General features: G+C 39.9%; 1 protein-coding gene across 1 annotated transcript in view; it reads left to right on the top strand.

Moving 5' to 3' along the window:
* The first annotated feature begins 12,810 nt into the window (after window positions 1–12,810).
* NCKAP5 (NCK associated protein 5) overlaps window positions 12,811–22,254 on the top strand; it is a 366,198-nt gene continuing 356,754 nt past the window's right edge. The window contains exon 1 of the mRNA XM_026089071.1: window positions 12,811–12,879. Within this exon, the coding sequence (XP_025944856.1) occupies window positions 12,811–12,879 (69 nt within the window). The remainder of the gene's footprint in view (window positions 12,880–22,254) is intronic.

The raw sequence follows: 22,254 nt of genomic DNA, 5'->3' as shown, positions 1-22,254 counted from the left end.
CACAGCCTTGAGAAAGGGATGGTTCATAAGATACCCAAGCACAGCCATAGGCAGCATGACAACGGATCCTATTCATTGTTTTCCTTGCTCTTGGCAGGGAGGTAATTTTACTGATGGCTTTTGTCTCACTAGTAAAGCATGAAAGTCCTACTTTCACCCACTGGCTAGTGTGTGTTGTGGAAACAAGTTTTTCTTTGCTCTTATTCCTCTGTACCAGGGCTCCAGGTTTGTGTACTGTGCAGTACAGGGGGATTCAGAGCTTGGCTGCATAGTTCAGGAACTTGTAACTGGGGAGTGTACTTGTGACTCTTCTAGAATATCTAGCTTAACCAGCAACATTAGGAGACTAGGTTCCCTTAGCTCCCCTTACAGTCAGCTGAGAGGGGTTGGCTCACCCAGGRGTGAGGCAAAGCAGAAATTAACCCCAACTCAAAGGGTCTTCACCCAAGAAGAGAGTAATGTCCCATGACTCTTTCATGTGGGCTTAGGACATATCCGTGGGGCCRTGAAGACTCCATCTGGCTTTCTCCTTTCTTTCCTCTTCCTCAAGTCCCATTTATAAGTTCTGTTCTCTCTGGTAGCTACATGTAGCATTGCTGTGAGCAGGCAGAGAAGACCAAAGGTGAGCAGCACTAAGGGCTGCAGCATCCTGCTTCAGGCCCCAACTATTACAGAAAAAGGGGCCTATTATAAAATTTTTGAAACATGCTGCTTTAATGGCTCCTGTTTTGTTCTCAAGGGGAGCCTATTTTTTCTCAGTAGAGGGAGCCTAGGATATCTGGCTCGCTTGACTAGATAGGTGCTTTCAGTTGGGTGGTAGCAGACTCCTCTCTGCCTCATTGTTTTGAGTTAAATTCCRTTCTAGCTGCATTTGTACAATAAGATTAATTTTCACAGAACATGGTGAATGAGAATGGAATTTCTTTTGCTGCATCATGTGGAATTTGGAGAAAGTATCATTCTCCTGTTTGGGCAAATAGTGACGTACACATACAGTAGATGAACGCAGTAATAGTAGAGCAGCAGCACTAATAGAATGTTTCACTGGTAAAGTCATTGTCAAAGAGGAATTATTCTATAAATAGCAAACATATATATACCATATATTGCTACCTTCACAGGATAGTGGAGAAACTAAAACAGAGGAAGTTAGTGAATCAGCCTAAGCCACGYATAGAAGAACAGGGATCCAACTCAAAATATGGGTTAATGATTAGGGTCTACTTGAAGTGAACTAAGTGCTCTTTCTTTCCTCCTTGCCTATGTCCTAAACTATTTCCTCTAAAAAAAAAACAAAAACCAAAAAACCTCATGCTGAAYGAAGTTCTTAAAAGGTTGCATTTAGTCTCAAAATGCAGTTGAAAATTCAAAATGTATTATTTAAAACATGCTGAAGTGTATTAACTCTTTCCCCTTCCCTGCTAAAACTATTATGTTTTTTATCAGCCAAAATTATTGGCCAAACAGCTGTATTGATTTTGAGTAATTAGCATGAATTCTAGAAGAAAAAGTGGAAGAATCCTATGGCAACCTAACAGTTGCTACTGCATACAAAAGTATTTTTCAAATTTTATGAATGAGGAACTTCTGAAATGTCAATTTCTGTGTGTGTGTCACTTTTGGTGGTTTAATGATTTTTAGTTTGCATTCTGAACAGGGAGACACTTGAGTGAGAGAGRTATGAGAGAATTTTACTATTTTGCCTCCTTTCTTTCTAATATTTTCTGGATATTACTATATCCATAATCCCAATGTTATCTGTGATGGCAGACTATATGTTCTCTCACATTTCACTTGGTAGAACTGAGTGCAGATGAGTTAAAGATTGGTAGGATGACATAAAATATAGGAGAGTTATGAACGTTTTAAATGGGAGATTCACGAACTTTTTTAATTTACATTTTTATGAAGTTTCTGGCAGATGGAAAAATTGGAAGTTGGTGTGTGACAGCCAGTCTTCATATTGAGAAACTGAAGTAAGCCACCATAAGCAGCTGACTGCATGGAGGGAAGGATATTGTGCCTCCCCCCGCCAAAGGCAAAAGCCTCTCAGTCTAATAGTCCCTAATATGGATCAACCACTGCAACCTATAAAGAGACACTGAGAAGAGATGATTCTTTTTTTTTTCCCCCATCAGTCTCTTCAGATCACTCATCCCTGGCAGCATCACTTGCAGTGTGCTTTATTGAACTTTATCTACCCTTATTTTTATATGACAAGTGTTGCACTGGTTCTCTAGGAATCAGTCTGTATTGGATTTCACTTTAGGTAATTTCTTCAGATACTCAACATCATTTCCCCCTCTTGTTTTCTTTTCAGCCTGTTGTCAATACCCTAATCAATTCCTCACTGTCTCTAATGTTAGTTTACATCCCTCAAACTTCTGTAGATGTTCATTCTTTCCCATCTTAGTCTCCTCTTGTCAGTGTTTGAAACTACAATAAACAGGTTTGTTAATCTTTCCCCACCACGTCAGTACTTTAATCATCTTTACTGCTGCTGTTTGAATTCCATCAAGTTTGTCTATATCCTTTTGGCCTAGAACAGAATTCAGCATTTGAGATGAGATCTCTCTAGAATTACAGAGCAAAAAAGGTGAAGGACTGCTCAGCATGCCAGTATTGTTGAGGATTCTGTCACCGTCCATGTGGGTATGGATGAGGACAGAATATCACTCATTTTTATGTTTTCACAATAGTTTTCTTGGCCATAAGCTGAAGATGGAGTTTTGTCAATGTGTCTCTGTTCCTTTTAATTTTACAGTCTTGATATTACACAGTCGTACACACTGTGGGGTGTGAGGAAAATGAAGTGAATTTGAATTGGCCAGAGAAATCTCTCTGGAGTTTTTTTTTATGTATGTCTGCTGATATATAGGGAATACATCCCACTACAGAACTGGATGTAGTAGAGCTGAGTCGTACTCTGTTGTCTTTCTATTGTCAAGCATTAAGGAGAGAAGAAATGTCACTGAAGTGTGTTGGGGAGCGCCGGACCTGAAGTCCATCGAGTCTGATCCTTTGGTAATGTTAGGTTGGCTGAAATTAGAGTAGGCTTGTTCTAACTTCTGCAAAGGCTGAACAGTCAGGGAACCACATGAAGGGTTTTAGTGCCCAAACTTACATTAGCAAGGACCAGAGCTTGTGGATTCTGGCACCTGCAAACTCTGCTCTGGTACCACCACTCTTCTACATTTCACAGAAGGCAGAGGTGACTGCAGGGGTAGTTCTTGCTGGCTTAACTGTACAAATTAACAGGTCTCAGCAAAAGTATTTGGGGCAGAAAAATGAGAAATAAAAATATGCATGGTGTCCTCCGCTGGAAGCACCTGGAGCTGCTCAGTCTGATGAGGCTGCATGTTCTTGTTTCATTCCCATGCCACAGTCCCCTCTTTGAAACCATGGGCTCAACTTTGTTTTTGCTGTCACTGGAAGAGATTGTCACTGTCTTTCCCCTCCTCTTCTTACTCAGGGTTGACTTTAGCCATGGTGGTGTGGAGGGGCTATTTTCAGCATATGCGGATATACAAAATGAGCTCTTTCTCAGTTACCCTTTTCGCAGATCAGGGAGGGATCATGCATATTTCATTGTGCTTTATCCTCCCATATTTTTCATATGACAAAGAGGGATTATGAGCTTGATTCAGCTTCTTTTCTGGGCTGTTCTTGAACGAATACCTTCATTGTAAAGTTATTGCCTTTAATGTAAAGTTAGGCCCTGRCCCCTTGGGAGTGTCTGAACAGCAAGGTGAAATGTGAGACACTGTATAACAACCCACAAGGCCCCAGATTCATTAGAAACAAATTCTGCAGTCTAGACTTTGAAAAATTCCCTCTGATGCAAATGAGTGGTTATCTGAGGAGGATTTGCACAGGTGGCCGCTGAAGATGCTACTACTAACTGAGGAAATGTTTTTGCATTACTTGTTTTATATTGAGAGTTTTCCTTTAAGCCATGTGAACATTTTACAATGTAGTCCAGTGCTCTATAGAGTGAAAACAGAGGTCCAAACGTTGTCACTAAGTTAAGATGATTGTAATTATTCCTCATGTTCATGAGTTGGAATTCGTCAGTAAATAAATGGCCTTTCATTGCCTTCAGCTCTGCTGCTGGGAGAAGCAAACCAAGTAACATTCATTTGGGACACTTCATATGACAAAACTGCTTTCATTCACCAAAATTTACTATTAGACAATGTTAATAGCAAAAGATGCATGGAGTGCAGAAATGAGAGAGGCAATAGTGACAAAAAGCTCCTAAACGTGTTCATTCTTTAGTCTGTCTGATGGGCTTGTATTCAAATCCCTGAGCCACCTTGTGACCATTGCAGCTGTCATCCTTTTTAACAATACTGTTGGAAAGGGCTGAACATGCACAAAGAATTAATGATTTTTAGGGGGTCTCTCTGGACTACAAGTAGAACACATGGGTAGGCAGAAGTGGTGCATCTGTCTCAGAGAAGAAGGGGTCTTTGGGCTCATTTCACAAGCACCTAGTTCTAGTTTACTAGGTCTAGTTTCAAAAATTGAGCTGGTAGTCCACCTAAGTTTGCTAACAATAGAGATCTTGATACAGATCTTACTTGTTGCTTTGAAACTGTTAGACTGTAGACTAGCAGTGCCTTGATTTACACCAGTGAAAGAAAAGCATGGAGGAAACAGTGAATCAAACTCAGTATGTAGGAATCTTGATTGTATATTTTAAATTCTTCCTTCTGCTTAGTTGTATGTTAAAACAATTCAGACTTTGGTTTTAATTTAAGGCATTTATCTGAACCTTGCAAAACATTATATGAACACCTGTGAACTTGGTACATCATCTTCATTGGCTTCTTGAACCAGATACAACTTCCTTTGGTGAAGATTTTGGAATTCAGTGTGTGAAACCTAATGAGATTCCTGTTTGGCGCTCTGCTGCCAGCCAGCCATGATACTTGGACAATAAGAATGTGACTGGAATGTGGACTGTATAATCAATGTTGATCCCTTCAGTCCATGTCACTGACTGTATTAGACAAATTGTGACAAGAAAGTTTTTTTTTTTTTCACAAAAATGTTTGTGAGGGTTTTGTCCAGGGGCTTCTTAGGTAGCTCATTTGTGTTAGAAATGGATATATTTAAAAACATCATAATTATGGAAAAGTGCTTGTTTATATGTCCAGGAAATTTGATATATAATTTGAAACTTAGTATTGAAACTCTTTTAAACTAATATAGTTCAAATGCTGAGTTGCAATGTAATTTTTCCCATGCTATCCCATTATGTACTGACATTAAAATATTGTGTACTAAGACCTCTCTTTAGTTTTTAACATTTTGATAAAAACATTAACATTTGATAAAACATTAACATTTTGATAAAAATCAATATTTTACCATAAGAGAAAGCTAGATCTAATAACGATGTGCTAAGTTAGAGAAGCTGTGTCTAGCATTTCATATCTTACGAGCCTTAAACCACAAAATGCCTGAGGCATCTTATGGGACATTTGTTTTTGAACTTCAAAATCTTCATGTAACCCTTTAGGCGTCTGAATGATAACAAGTCAAATTTCCTCAGATCCTGGAGTAGTTCTTCTCCAGGTGTCTGGAACTGCCTGTTCCTGACACCTGAACCACTCAGTTGTGGTTCACAAGTGAGATAAGTCAGTGCTGATGTCCCCAGAGGTATCTGATGCTGTAGCTGGGTTCAGAGCGTGCCTTTTGCAGATTAGTGGTCTGAGTCGCAAAACATAGCTGGGAGAGGCTAAATGGTTGAGGGAATCCATCTTTATCGTATAATAATCTATATCATATAATTTATAATAGTATATAGTAAAAGGTAGTATATAATAATGAGTGATTAGAACACTCACTCAAGAAATGGGAGCTTTGGGTCTGAAAAGCCTCAACCTTGCTTAAATATCCCTTTCTTGGATATAGGTCTCAGCATTCACAAGGGTTTGATTTCAGTGCAACAAGTGAAAATAAGGATACACAAACATCACTGTCATAATCTGACTTTTTATTGACGATAACACTGTAATATATCCTTTTCTCTCTGCTTACCATTTGCTGTCTTGACAACAGATTCATGCTTTCTGCCTGCTTATCTTTCCTCATTTTTGTCTCAATAATTTTATTGCATGATGTGAATGCTTCATGTGTTCCTTAAAAGCCAACAGGGAAGGGTAATCCTTTGACCTTTTTAGCATTCTTTGGTATAATTTACTGGCTAGTCTTTTTCTCCCTGCAGCATGGCCCTTGGAACTCCATGATAAAAATGGACAGCTAATCAAAATAGAAAATGCTGAAAAGGTTAAAGCTTTGATTATGTTAGTCTATAAATGTTCATAGTCTTTTTTTTTTTTTTTTGCCAGAAAGAAAATGAGAGCTGAAAATGGCATCAGATGAATCATGCTTATTATAGAATACGGAAATGATATCAGTTCAACCCGTTCTTGTTACTGCTGAAAGAACGTAATCTTGTGCCCTCTCATTTTATGTTACTGCAACCCACCTTATCCTCTTAAATGAATACATGCATCCATTTAATTAACCTCATGAGATACCAGGATATAAATCTTTGAACTGCTTCCATGCATTTCATCTTGACAGCTGTCATAGTAATAACATCTTTAGAGCCGTATTCTTTATTTTCTGATTTATATTATTTTGAGCATACTGATAGATTTGCTGAATTTCATCCCTTAATCTTAACTTGTTAAAATCCTAGGAGCAATGCTGTAGAAAGGTTTACTGATTGTTTTGTTGGGAGAATAAACAGAAGATTGTCTGCATGAAGAAAGCATAAAGAAAACTGTGGTTTATACAGGCTGTAATTTAGTAGCTGATATGGTTAATTTTAATTGATGTGTTTCTAGCACATTGCGCTAAGAGCTTGTTCCTTGCCAGAGAGAAATCACCAGTCAAAAATGGTATTAGACCATCCTGTGTGCTCTGCTGATTCCCTGTCAAGGGGCTGGGGTGAGGACAGAAGGGAGCCACATTGACCCTCAGATTTGTCCACCTTCAGTTTTCCTTGTAAACTGCCATGCATCAGTGTCATACGAAGATGAGATGGTTCCTTGTCTCACCCCCACGCTTCCCCTGCTTCCCTGGGGATGCTTTATCTTGGCATTAAGGATGACTAGGATGCAACCAGAGTTAGAGGACCACTGGATTAGGGAGTGTTTTGGATCACAAAGTAKCTTGCAGGAAATGCTTGGGTCTATATGCTACCATTACAGTTACTGCATCCTTTGGAAGGGTTTTAAAGGTTGTAAGAAGTTCAGAATGTATCAAAAAGAGTTATCCCAATGGAAGACTAAAAAACAGGACTAGTAATGAGTCCTTTTCCAACTGAATAGTTTGACTGATTTGAAATATTTTGTTTTAATATAACTTTCCAAAGCCAGTCAGAATATCTGGAGATGTAGGCAGGATGGTACAGTAGTGCTGTGTTTGCTGCCTTGTAATTCCCATGGTATTCTACTCATCTAAGCATTTTAGGTTCTTGCATTGGAATTTTTCTAATTTAATTAACTCATTAATGCTAGCACATGGCACATTCCTTCTCTGCAAAAATGCAGCTTGCTTATCTAAATAACAACCTAATCCAGTGGGTGTGAATGTATAGTGCATGCGTTAGTGCTAACAAACTGCTGACCAGTCTAAGCAAATACCTGGGTGTATTGAGCGTTAGCCAGGCAGGCTGTGCTTACGGCATTGCTATGAAATACACTGCGGGTGAAACAAAAAATGTTTAGCTAAGTTTCAGGTTGCATAAATGCAGATATTGCTATAGTTTTCTATTTCCCAAGTGTTGAAGTTTGAAACATCAGCTCATAAGAGAATTGTGGAATTATTTTTTCATTTCATCACTGAAAGTCATGACCAGGCTGAATACCATGAGAGGGAGCAATAAGGGTGTGGTAATGAAACGATTTTCATGGCTCAGCTTTAATCATGAGGCAGAATTTTCTCATCCTTTGCAAAGGTGGGGTTTTCTGCTGGTACTGCTCTGATGATTTTAACAGTGTCTATTTGAAAAGACAAGAAATACTCAAAAAACTTAGTACAAACCTCAGATTTCTGACAGGCCCAGGCCTGGGAAGACAAAGGTAGTGATTTTATGGAATTGAACAATCTTTGATATATTGAATACACATCAGGTCCATAATTCTGGAACATTTTTCTTCCAATTCTGAGAAGGGCCAGACAATTTATGCTGTACTTAAAGCTTTTTCTACTCCTTTTCCTACTAAGACCACAACAAAACCAAGCATACACATGTTGGTGTTGGTATCAGGGTTGTCATAATAAACGCAGCTCTGTAGTGGCGGAGTCAACTGCGTGATAAGGAGGGAGGTACATTTTAAATTAGGTTCTCAAGAAACTGAATCACTCCGGAGATCAGTAACGAGACATGAAATCTTTCACCTTCAGATCACCTGTTCATTCTAATGAACATTTACATGGATAAAAATTTTTACTTCCTTATAGGTGTTTGCTGACCTATGCTAGTGGTGTTGCTTTCCTTTCCCTGTCATGTCTGAGGGATAACAGCAGTTGGGTTATTCTGTTTCACTTCTAAAGTATGGCTGTCAAACCTGTAGAACTGTCCAAGTAGAAAAAAGTGTTTAATCGTGATCACTGTGTAACTTTGGCCTCGTTCCAGTACCTAAAAGTTGGATGTCCTCCTCACAAACCCCATCCTCTTGTTGACACCTCAGAGAGACAAACGGGCTCTTGTGGGAGCGTGTTACTGCCTTGCAGGTATTTTGCTGCCTGTCAGTGTTAAGGTATGTTAAGCAGAGGGTGGGGAGGCCCTGTTCTCTGACTGCATTATATCTATTCTGAATATAAATAAAAAGACATTATTTTCCAGAGCTGTCATTTTTGTCATCTGTCATAACTGCTAAATCTATACTAATTTGGAAGAGAGAAAAATAAATACAACCCATTTCCAGTTATGAAAAGATTTACTATGTGCTAGTCCCCAGCTGGCATATGTTGGCATAACTCTGTTGAAATGTAACTGCACAGTTTCAAACTGTCTGAAAATATCCTGGATGCTTATCTGAGGAGTATAATGTTATACTTTTTATCTGCAAAAGCAATATACATCAATCACACTTTGTTGCTACTAGAAATGAAGAAGGTATAATCCAAGAAGTTTCTTTCATGGATTATAGACAGTGCTTTTCTATGTTAATCACATCATTTCTTCAGGGCATAGTTTTAGAGCTGTCTCCTGAAGTAATGAACATTCTTGTATTGAGTACTAAAATTACTGCATTTTAAGATCATGCGGATGCCTCAGGCTTGTTGGCTGTATGAACAGTGAGGGAGTACCATATAGAAGCAAGATCCCACTTAGGTCTTCCCCCAAGACTTTCTTCCAAGTACATACAAACCTTTCTTCCCTGAGTTCAGTGCAAAACTAATGAGACCCTAGGCAGACATCTGGGATCTGCTTTCTTTTAGGCTGTAGTTCATGACACAGGCTTAAACACCCAGTGCCTCTACCTTGAGTGCCTATAGACTCAGCACAGATGAACTCTATAGTTCTTTAGAAAAGAGTCCTACCCTGGGAAGGTCTACTGCAGCACAAAGAACTGTAAGATGTGGCCCCAAAGATTCAGCAGCACGCATACCTCAGTGCAGTGTCAGCGAAACACCAGAAATCAGCAGTGACGTGGCAACACAGTTGTTCACAAGTCGGCCAAGCTAAATGGAACAGTCAAGATCTGAATGCTGATCACAGGGGTCTSTGCTGTAAAGACATCGTCTGAGAGAGATCAACAAGTACATTGGTCAAAGAAAGCTGATACATTTCTATCCTGTTCTCTTGGTAATACAAAAATAGTATTTCTGATGATAGGGCAAACTGATTCTCAGGGCTTTTACATTTCAAGACTGTTCCTCCTGGACAGCTATTCTTCTGTGCTGAGCTCTCCAGGAGATGTACTATCTCCATTTTGAATTATTTTTAGTCTCTTGGTTGGTTTGTAGATTTCTCAGAGGACAACCTAGGAGGCTCATTTTTCTCTGGTGCAAGAAGTATGCTGTACAAAAATGACTATCCAAGCTGGAATTTTTTTCTGTATTTGTTAAGTGCTACTTCACTGTAATGATCAGTTTTCTTTAAAGACATCCAAGCTGGGTATTTTGAGGCACCAGTATGTGTTGATACATGTGATGTGTTGTGCTGTCTTCCTTGATAAATACCATTGATTCAAACCTTTAACTGGGTGGAGCCTTAGGCTGTTAACTCTCTGGGGAGAGATCCTTGATGGCCCATGAGTAGTGTATAAAGTAGGGCTATAAGGGATATGGTAAATCCACTTCTTGACATGCCCAAGGCAGAACAGCATATAAACTATAGGAATAATAATCCTTTCTCTTAAGTAAAATTAGGATTTGGGGTTGTTCTGCCAAATATCTGCAGAGATTTCAGGCATTTACTCATGTTAAATGCTTGACCTTCTGCTGGGATAATTCTTCCAACTGTAGCTCTCGCTAGCTGGCTGCTAAGTGGTTCTGCGCTTACTGATCAACAGGAACACCCTTTGTGGAAGTCATGCTCTCTAGCCATGACGAATGCATAAAAGAATGGTATAAAGATTACATAAACTCTTTCTCGTGCTAATTTCTGGCACCCTCACAAGAACAGTATAATAAATTGCCTTTGTGTTTGTTAAAATCTGTTGTAGTACTTCTTTTGAGACACGATAGCTAATCAGGAAACAATGGTAATTATGTGATAGCACACCATTATGCTTCCTCATTATCTGAATTAATGCTTTTAGCTTTAGGATCAGTCCTACAGAAAGCAAGCAAGGGCTTACAGATAACCCTGCAAAAAAAAAAAAAAAACCAAACAAAAACCAAGAAAAGAATAATCACAGTGGAATAACTGAGATTTTTCCCACTAATGTGTGTACACAATTCTCATTGTATGTGGTGTTTAGATTTATGTGTGTAGAGGCTAATTTATTTGCGTTTTGGAGAAAATATGCTGAATTCTAGTTCTCCATAAGTGTAAACCAAAAGTACAAAGCAAGTGTAAGAGAGACCAGTGGCTGGTTTAATAGACGACTGGATTTAACACTGGACAGCTTGGTAGCTGGACCAGTTACGGTTTCGCCATGGGTAAGGTTCTACTAGAACAGTCCCCGTTGCAATGTCCATCTGCTGATCCCACCATGCCTGCCTTGGGGAGCACCTTGAATTCCAGCTGGCCTTGGAGGCTCGGCCTGGGGCACCCTGCTCCCGCTGTGAGCAGCCCTGCTCAGCCTGCGCTCAGGCGCCTCTGCGTCCTTGTGGCAGACCATTATGGGGCAATTTGGGGAAAAAATGGAGTAGTCGAATCTTCTTGATACTGCCACAATAACAGATGGGCTTGTTCACAGGTTCATGATAAGTCAAGTGTATCCGCAGGCACATGAACACATCTGGAGGGCATATACGAGGTTTTTTTGAAAATGCCAGCTGTATTACCCTACAGACAGTTCATGCATGGTGTAGTCGCGTGGCTGCTTGCAAGTGCAGGGGTGGTTCACAGTGAGCAAAAGGGATTTGAAATATTTAGGCAGGTTTGCCTTTTGCTTAGTCTTATTTTTCAGTCAAATGCAGTGAATTACTCTAGACTGAGTAGCACTATATAAATATCAGAGCCTTGCTGGAATACGTTTTTGAAAAGGCTTCTACAACCAATCTTGACTAAAAATTGTGGACAAATTCTTGCAGTTCTTTTGCAGTGAAAGTTCGTTGTCCTTGGTGAGAGTTAACCCAGATGAGGAGCTATAGGATGTTGTCCCCTGACACAATAAATGTAGTCGCTACGAGCTACAGGAGAAAATTCCTGTATTAGGTTCTACATTCATGGGCAGATCTGCCTGCCATAATTGAAGCTAGATTCTGATTTCTATTACTGCATCATAAATACCGAATAACTTCAGTAACTTGCCTGTGTTCCTGAATCATGCATGACAAATGTTACATTCCTAAAATACAAGTTAAATCTTTAAAATATGTACATCATCAGGAACGTTTAGGAAAAGATAGAGCTGGTAGTTGTTACTTGTAAATGTTGGCATGATTTTCTAGAAAATCTCATCCAGGAATAACCAAATCTTACAAAATTGGAAAGATTAATTCCTTCCATTATAGATTTACTAGGTGAAATTCCCTGGCCATTCTGCTCAGGCAGTACGACTTTCTGATTATCACAGCAGAATCTTTGACCTTAAAAATGCAAGAAAAGTGCTGAGGGCATTTGTCTCTCATTAAGGATAATGGGAGTTGAAAGCTTTTAGAACTTTTCAGGATTAGGTCCAAAATTTGTACATCATCGTAGCAGCACAGATGTGCCAACAAGCACAGCTTACGGAGGAGTGCAATTAAAATGAAAGGAACGGTTTCCCTCCCGCCTTCCCCTCCCTGACCCCAGGTAGTTCATTGGCTCTGCAAACCTATTTCCTAGCCCCGTTAAAAAGGGACTACAAAAACATGGGATGTAATGCTAAAGACAACCAAGACAGTAGTAGTAGTTTTGTTTTTTGTTTTTTTTTTGAGAAAGTGACCCAAACATATTGGTGATATTTCTGTCTGGACAGTTTAGCTGTTTTGGCACAGAAAACTTGTTCCTGGAACACAGCCTACCATAGATGCAAATTCATTAACTGCTGGGTTATTACAAAGTTAATGATGAAAGACAGAAACTGCTAAGTAGGATATTGAAATGTGCATTTAATTCTTTTTCAGTGATGCTGGAAACAGTCTGACATTTCTAGTAGATCACAAGGAAAACAAATAACCTCAGCTATGGAGAGAAAAAGACAGCTACAGAAAAGGGAATTTGGGAAAAGACTTTCTCTGGACAGCAGTCTTGTGGTAAGAATAAATATTAATTTACTGACTATATCTTCTGTCGTAAAAGTATAGTTGTAAAGAAGTAGTACTCATAATGATGTACATTTTAAAAGTGTTTATCTAGTCATCACAATATCACAGCCTTTTGTGATTTTTAAGATTCCCAAAGCCAAATTGCTGGAGGAATTGCAGTGCATCCTAAATAGAAACATGTTATCATATGGAAGCATGTCACTGGATTTAGTGGATTTACACAAGGAGAGAATCCAGACAAAAGTACCAAATTTGTAATTAAAATCTTACTTAAGCCTCTGCAGGATCACTCTGTATTGTGTTATACTTAGTGTGTGAGAGCTGTGGGTAGCTGGAGCCATCTAATCAGGAATGCTGGTTTCACTGTTGAGAATACTAGGGAAAATCGGTTGATCCACTGTGGTGAATGTATAAACTACCGTATTATCATCTGAAAGAGAAATATAAATGGCACTTACTGTAAAATAACTGTTTTTTCTGTGTATAAGATTTGAATTTATTGGGTTTATATTCTAGGTTTATTTTTAGTTAATATTTTCAAATGATGGCTGAGAATAATAAGGAATTTTTATAGCTGTACTGTGGATACATGATTGGAAAATGCTCACAGATATTGAACAGTTGTGTAAAATGATAAACATGACGATGTCAAGGGCTCAGCATGCTCGTAGGACTGTTAATGGAACAAATAGTGAAACAAGCAAAGCCGAGAGAGCCAGTGAAACCCATTCCCGTTTCTTTGGCTTTTRTAGAGGTTATCTGCTGAGGAAGAAGTTTGTTCCTGGCTTTTGGTAATCAAGCTGCCTTTTCTTGTTTTTTAATGCTCATACTGCTGAAAGCGGTGCTTGGAAATGCTGGGAGCGGGTGGATTTGGCATTGGCAGCCGCAAGGGCAGGGGGCAGAGTTCAATTTTTAGCAGTCACTGATAAACACCAGTTTGGCTCTTCACCCAAAAGCCACAAAGTATTAAATTAAACTTTGCTCAATGAACTGCGCTTCGTCACTCTCAAATAATGAGTCAAATGATTCACAAAACAGTACTTTAGTAAAGGGAGAAAAGGACAGCAGAAAGGTAACAGGGCAGCAGTCAGTAACCAAGCGTTCCTTTCTCAGACTGTAATGATAGTCATTTGAAGTACTCAACTCTGATTTCTTGAGAAGCTTCTCATCTCCTGTAACGTCTCCTAACGTGCAGTTAGGGACTGTCAGACCCAGCTACGCCACATCCATGCTGGTGCCAGCCCCATTGCGTGAGCTGCCCACAACCCACTCCAGGCAACAACTTCTGCCCCACTTGTTACCGCAGCTTGCTGGTCTTGGAGATCTTCTCCACTATAGAAAAAACATACCAAGAAGACTACAGAGACCTCCTAGAAAATAGAAATTCTCTTGTCCCAACTGTCTGTCTGTCTTTGGTCTGACTTCTGTATCCCAGTGCTGTAATCTGTTACCCCAATTCGTGGTGCCCGTGTGTTTCAGGCATGTTTAGCCTAGTTAGTCTCCCCTGAATTTCACACACTATCACAACTCTAATTTCCTCTGCCTTACGCTCTACCTGTTTTTTTTTCAAAGCAGAAAGCACACAAACATGATATGGCCTGAGCAGGTTTCTGTCTGTTCACTGATGCCTTTCCTTTGCCTGCTGTGCCCTCTAGCAGGTCAATGGAGTGCTCCTTCCCTTCCCCTTCTCTCCCTTTCCCTGCCCGGCCGGTGGCACCGCTCTGCCGGGCATGGGGATCTGTGCTCTTCTCTCTCAGGCCTGAGCCACCAGCTCTACAGCTCTCAGGTGGCACCAGCTGGCCAGTGAAGAAATATGCAGAGGACATTTAAAAAAGGATCATTCATTTTCCGTAGCTTTGAAATGGAGCTGTTTCTTATGATGAATTCTATCCCTTTATTTTGAAAAGTGAAACCAGTGAGAGACCAGTCTTCCCTCAGGCTTGGAACTGGTCTCCAGCACCCTAATGCGGGGCAGTCTAAGCTCCCTCCTTTTCAGACCTTACAGCTCAGTGCTCTGATAGAGAGGTAGGTTGGTCAGCCTGCAACAAAATCTGCCTTCTCAGCTTGCCCCCGTTCAGCAGGGCACGGGACGCTCACAGCACTGTTACAGCTGTGCCCGGTGTCCTGTAGCTTGTGGCAGAGAGGGCAGATTACTGTGAACTCGCAATTTTATCTAATGTGCTCTGAGCCAAACCAAATCGTCCAGGTATTGTATGTTCAGAAACGTGCTGATCCACAGGGCTGAGCTCTGTTGTTAGTTTGAGACATGCAACCCCAGTGAAACAGGCTCCGGCATAAATCCTGCAGTTAAGATGCAAAGCTGGCTTCCAAGCAAGCCAGCCACCAACTATCAATATTTACACGGTGAGAGGAAAAACACGCATGGAAACTGGGTACTGAAAGCTTAGGGAAATGCTAGCAGTTGTGAACTTTGCACAAAGATGTGCCTTAGTATGGAGAATAGTACTGTTTTTCCCTAAATGTTTCATTTATGTAATGGACTAGATTCAGCCTTTACTTAATGCATTCAGATACAAATTTTCTTYTTCCCTGGGGTGGCAAGATGATCTGCTGTGGTGGCTGGGAACAAGGAACTAGGTATTTCTGGGTTCCAACCACATCTACTGCTGGCTTGGGCTTAATTTGTAGCCAAATGAGTGCACCATGCTTAATTCTTAGGCTTTCCCAGCAGTAAAGTGGGCGTAGAGAGAGCTATTTGCCAATGTCATAGGGAGTATTGTGTAYGTAACCCAACCAAAAGTGCTTTTTGTAATAATCAATGCTGTTTGCATACTAAAATGCTCATAAGGACTTAATTAGAGGAAAAACAAAGACTCTGGCTCTGTGAGAAGGTGATGCTTCCTCCCTGCTCCTCAGCAAGTGGTAAGTAGGGTGGGAGACTATACCCAAGTGAAGAACAAAGTCTTCCAGCACTAGCTTGAGGTCAATGAATTTATGGCAGTTTCTGCCAGCTGCGGATCCGTCTCTGATTAGCCCCTGTTGGTGCTAAGGTGCTGAAGAAAATACGTGCGAGGGAAAGCTGAAAGGGATAATCTTTTGCAATATGTCTTGAGCATACAAACTCATCATACCATCAGGCCGACACGTCCAGTTTCCTACAATGGTTTTTGCTATTCAGTAGCAGTATACTACAGTTCAGTGTTTATTGAAACTTTCCACTGAAGAGAATTTGTGTAACTTGATTAAAGGGTGTCATCCACAAATTTAATTAACAACATATGAGCACTGTTCGTTGTTAACTGCCAGCTATTATTTCTTAACAAATTGGGAGAGACGTTCTGAGAGTTGAGTGCCTTCAGCTGTCTGTTAGTAAATCAAACTGGATGTGCTGTGACTCCGGGAAATTCAACCAGGCAAAACGGAGTACTTGGGGTTCCTCTCATTTTCTCCAAATCCCTATTCTATCTTACCGCTGTCAGTAACCTCTTAATTGTTGCCTTCTTATCATATGTCCCTCTCATTTCCCTTTTACCCTCTCTGTTGCCAGATCGCATCTGAGTCCTGTTTTACCACAATCTGCTGCCTGCTGAGGTCCTTACTTTCCACGTCCCTTTCTGCTCTTGCCTCTTCCCACAGGCATTGTATTTAACCTCTTAGGCATTCAGGGCTGGACACCGTGCTTGCAAAAGTTGGCTCTGATTTCCTTTAAAACAACAGCTTCTCCTTGTTTGGTGGAGTCTTCCAGCATTATTATATCTTAGAAAGAATTCTGATTTCTGTGTGTTTAAAGGAAATGTTTCAATTTTTTTGCTCTGGACCATGAGATACAAATAGGGGTTTATGATAACATTCCTAACACAGCCTGGCTATGCTACTTTTCCCATCTGCTTCAGATTGTAATCTTCCTGTGGAATGTTTTTTCCATGATTTAGTCTACAAGTATTGCTTAGCGATATTTAAAACCAAAAAATTCCCTCTGCCTCCCTTATCTCTTGGACTCTGAATATATAGGCTATGATGCAATTTGAGGGAAGAGGGAGAAGAAGAAAGAGAGGGCTTCAAACTCCTCAGGATATCTCTCTGGGTCTTCAGAATATGAATATGAATTTCATCAGAATTTGTTGTATTCAGACTTATCCCATTGAATGATGAGTTTCAGGCTTCAAGTGATGTGGACCAATTTCGGAAACAAGATCCTTCAGACAACATGCCAGTAAGAAATTACATAGACACAAAACAATGTTCCTTAAAATGCAGGCGCAGTCACTGCTTTTTGAATATCTCAGATAAAGGGAAAGAGTCCAGTGTTGTTTCATATGCTGCTCTACCCCTTTCCAGCTGGTGTGCCTTGGGAAATAAGCTTTAAAATGAGGGCAGATAACCTTTTTAAAGTTTTTTTTTTTTTTTTTTTAAATGCAAGTACACAAACATGTTCATAGAATGAACTTCACAGGAGATTTTTTTAATGAGCGATTACAGGTTTAATGGATATTTTAATCAATACATTACTGGAAGTTAACAGTTTGAAGCCGTGTATTTTAACAAGATTCAGAATCTTACCTTTCTTAATGTCAGATAATCCAACGAAGGAATCGATTCGACTCAATAATTCAAGTCAAAGGGGAGTCTTTCTGTTAGCCCCAATGGAATTAGGTCCCCGTGGGCTTTTAGTTAAAGATCATAGCTATTATTCCAAAAACCTCTGGCATAGCCAATGACTATTATTGCTCTGTAGGTTTTCAATATTGGCAACAGCTTGGAGAATTTTTATACACCAAAGTGCTCATTTTCATTGTAGACAAGGCAGTCACGCCTGCAGTGGCAATGATGCTTTATAGCTTTATATTCAGGTGAAACGATTATGAAATATTAAACTCATAACAATTCTTATACGTAGTCCTATGGGATCAATTATAGAAAGTAATATCCCTGTCATTTCTGCCTGATGTTTAAAAACTAAAACACACCATACACAAAGGATATACTTTCTGTAGTTTTAAAATAATTTTATAATACCTTATTGTTTCATCTGTGGTTAAACCTATGGCTAGTTTACTTTGATTTTTATAAAGTTTTTCTCTGCATATTAATTACAAGCATGATACCATAATTCTCGAAATCAAATTGATTTGAGGTAGGAAGACTAAAAACCTCTAATTCATTTTTATCTTCTAAATAACAGAGCTATGTCACATCAAGTATTATGATATTAGTAAAATCTTTTGTCCTGTACGTGGGTTGGTTATAAGATGAATAGATAGATGACACTCACAGAACAAGATGTCCCTCTGTCCTTCTGGATTGCTATGTGTGTGTATGGAAATGGAGGTCAAAGCCATTGCTGTGATTGCTGAAGTGCTTCTATTTTGAGTTAAAATAAAGTGCAAAATTGATAATCTTAATAGAATATATTTATTTGCAATACATGGCTTAGATGTCACCTACCTCTGTGTAAGATTGTTTTCTGTCTAGGATGTGATACATGGTTAATAAAAAAGAAACAGGACTTTTTGAAGAACATTTTACCTCATGATGTAGCTTAAATCCTTTAGGTTTTATTAAAAAGAACAGCCTTACAAAGTGAAATAGTGTGAATATTTCATGATTTTAAAAGTGCTCATAAATAATATTTCCATGTTAAATCCTTCACTTAAGCATGTGTAGTCAAAAAGAACTAGTGAATGAAGCTATAGGTAAAAACAAGGTGGAAATGGATTTTTCTGCATTCTCTTTTCTCTTCAGGCTAAAATAAAAAAAGAAGATGAATGTGAAAACATATAGAAAAATACATTTAATGTTCTTTAAAAAATGATTTTAATAAAATTAAAGCACTTAGTTCCTTAGTACTGCTGTAATAAAGACATTTTTGATGTGACAGGGTTTCTTTGGTAATAGCGTTTATTATTTGGCATATGGGGGTGGCGGGTTGAACAGGCAATGCTATTAAAAAAGCTAATGAAAGGTTTGATTGTATTTCAAGTTCTCCTTAAAGAAGTTCTTCAACAAAATGAAAAACAACCCGCCCGCCCCCCAAACAGACCCCAAGCCAATCTTTTAAGTAACTTGTGTGGGTTGGGGAGGGTGTTAGAACATCTCCCTGCCACCAGGGCCACACTGGCTACTCTATTCACTGCRGTGCTCTTTGAAAATGATGCACGCCCTATCCTTTGCCTGATCCAAACTGTCCAGTTGCCTCCAAGCCCCTTTTGATCGGGAAAAAGTCAATGTTTCAAGCTGTGCTCTTTATTTGTGAGGATAATTCCCAGCCTGACTGCACACGTGGTTGGCCCTTACAACTGTGGTGGCATTTAGCTGGGGAGATTTGAGAACAGAGTATCTTTTTGAAGCAGCCAGCATTTATCAAAGTAAAAGTTTTTGTTTTATTTAAAATGAGGCTTTTACTTTTAAAAGCAAGCTGCAGTGAAGTGCTTCTTTGGTGGCTCGTGAACTGTGCCCTGCCTCTTTCATTCTGGTCACACGCTCCTGTGAGTCCCTGTAGGATTAGCTTTAATGACACCACTCCGTTATAATAAGGGTAGCAGTGTAATATAATGAATTGTACATGATTATGGGAGTAATACCTACATCTAGCCTACCTCGGGTTGCATTAGTGTCACGTGCAAAAACGCTTAGCTGAATCAGAGACCTTTGCTGAGAATCAATGATGTGTTATCAGTGATCAAGGCAGAGGGCTAGCAGCCAGGTGTTTTGGATTTAAGTCCAAAATCTGTGACCTTTAATGAATTTCTGACTCAGTTTTCTCATCACTAATCTGGAGATTATAATAATTGGTTACTTGCAGTGTATGCTGGGAACGGTCTCTTATTAGCATGTGCCTGTAGCTTGCCTTGGTATCTTCGGCTGCAAGGTGCCACCCAGAAAGTGGCATTATGGCAAAGCTCTGAAGAGTGCCGTGCCAGGAGTGCGGGAGGGGGGACTCCTCCTGTGTGGGAGTTAAATCCAGTGAAGGGAACAGCCTTGTCTTTTTGCTGGTTGATTCTGACATTCACAGAGTCTCTAAAAGCACCATAAACATATATCAATCAATGTATTTTAGCATTTTTAAATGAAAGGTGTCATTAAAAATACTGGCTAGTCAAATGCTGACTGATGTTCTAGTATTGCTCCCTGTTTCATTTTTTTCCACCTAAAACTGCTGCCGAATTTGATATGAATCTGCAAATATTCTGAGTTGTCTCAAAGCTTATATTCTGTGTGTTTGTGAGTTTACAATTTAAAATTTTATTCAGTTCTGTTTGGATACAACACCAGAAGAAAAGTATGTACCAAGGGTGTATCATGCACTGCACTAGAGAAGACATGCAGAATGTGAGCCTCAGTCAAACAGGTTTCACAGTGTGCTGCAGAAGCAAGCTAAAACATCCATGACATGCAGTGCATGTAGCTGGAGAAGATGTCAAGAGGACAGTTTAAGAAAGGCAACAGCGGTGGTGTTTTGGTGTACAAGACAAAGTATGGAAGATAACAGCAAGGAAATACATGTAATGTTAGTAACTTAATAGGTTAATGTTTGCAGACCCATAGGGAAAAACCTAAAATATAGAATTGACAAAAGGAGTAAGTAAACAAAATTACTGAAACAATACTAAAACAATACTTGTGCCAATGTTAGTGTTGCCTGTGCCATTCTGCAAATCTGACAGTAAGGACAACCCCCTCACAGACGGGGGAAATGCAACATTAAAGGTAGGCATAAACCGGAGTGCTATCAGCTGTCTGCATAATACACAGCCCTGTAATCTTCCTGAAACGTGTTAGAAAAAGTAAATCCCCGTGTGGGTAGAAAGCATAAGAAACATCAACAACAGTAGAACAGAGTAAGAACAGTTTGTCTGGTGTGTTTAAAGGCACTGAGTGTGTACCAGGCCTTTGCAAAAACTGATCGAGCTATAAAGGTATTGCCAATAGCACATACTTGTCTGCATTTGCATTTATGACAAAGCATAAATCAGAAAAAGGACTGTAGTACGTCATACACTAGAAAACACAGAAAGAACCATCTGAGTGGATCAATTCACAGCAGAACCTGGGGAGAGGTGAGGAGAAAGGAGAAACTCCTGGTGGGAAAGGACTCCTTATGCTTTAGAGATAGTAATAAAACAATACCGGGGGAAACACTGTGGTCTGCATGTGCTTGAGGACATAGTTTATGAGCACAGTGATACATCTAGGGTAACAGAAGCAGATTCTACATCAGCTTGGATGAAGACAACGTAGGCTAATCAGTATCACCAAACGAGATGGAAGGTGGCACTTCTGTGTAGCAGTGGTGGATATGTCTGGTTTGGATTTCATTTGCAGAAGTAAAGAAGTGAGTAAAGCACTGCAAGTCTTGATGGCGGTCAGTGGTAAATGGCATTCTTGGGCTCTGGAGCAGCCTGGCAAAATCTAACTCAAAACCTAACCATCAGTCAGCAGATGCAGGGGGTGCGAGTTCGAATGGAGTTGGCAGACCCCGGAAATTATCTTAGAAGAAGGAGGTGTCCGGCCTAGCGGGAAGGAATGGCTGCACTAGGCACCAGCCTCCCCTGAAGAACTGCAATCCTTGCTTGAAGACATACAAGGAGTGACCTACTTACTCGGATTAAAGTGAGTTTATACCAGTAGAAACCAGTGAGCCTCTTCAAGAACTGGAGAAGTCGATAAACAGTGAGCAGTACTCGCATGGCAAACTACAGAAGACATTGCTTGAAGAGGACGGAAGAATAAAAATAAAGAGCTCATATATTGCTTGAAAAACAAGGCGATAGTGTGTGGAGTGTACGGTTCCTGAGCAACACTTGGAACAACATTTCTGCTGCAAGACGCCTCGATGGTTTATTGATCAAAAGCCCTGACACCAACTGAGGCAAAGGGTGCTCAGCGAAAGGAATTCTTTACCATTTGTTGCTGCATGTCACAAGTTGCATCAATACATATAGGTGGCGACACAGTGACTGCTGAAAGAGAGCACGAGTCCCCGGAGAGCGTGCCTGGCAAACTGCCGGCTTTTGCTCTCTCCTGTCGTCAGCACATACACCTCCAGCTGCAGCGGTGAGACTCGAAGGTTAAAATAAGAGCTCTGAGAGAAATTCCTGTAGCTGATCTGCCCTTCTTTTGTTGTCATAGAAGAACTCGATGCAAAAGTGTAGGAGAAATGAAAAAGAAGTACGGACAGCAGAAAAGATGATTTTCCTAGTTCCTGCAAATGAGCTGGCAGATGGACTGAGAAAATGAAGAGCAATGATACTCTTCATCTTTTAAAAGAAGCAGAAAATATCAGCCCCTGTTGCTAAAAAAACCTCAGCAAATTTCCTGTCAGACTTTCAACACAAAAATACAAAAAAAATATAAGAAATTTAAAAAGCTTTTAACGAAATTGATTTGACTGAAGAGGAGGAA

This window comes from Apteryx rowi, unplaced genomic scaffold (genome assembly GCF_003343035.1).
Source record: "Apteryx rowi isolate R43461 unplaced genomic scaffold, aptRow1 scaffold_8, whole genome shotgun sequence".
Taxonomy (NCBI): Eukaryota; Metazoa; Chordata; class Aves; order Apterygiformes; family Apterygidae; genus Apteryx; species Apteryx rowi.
This window is presented reverse-complemented; position numbering and strand designations above follow the sequence as displayed.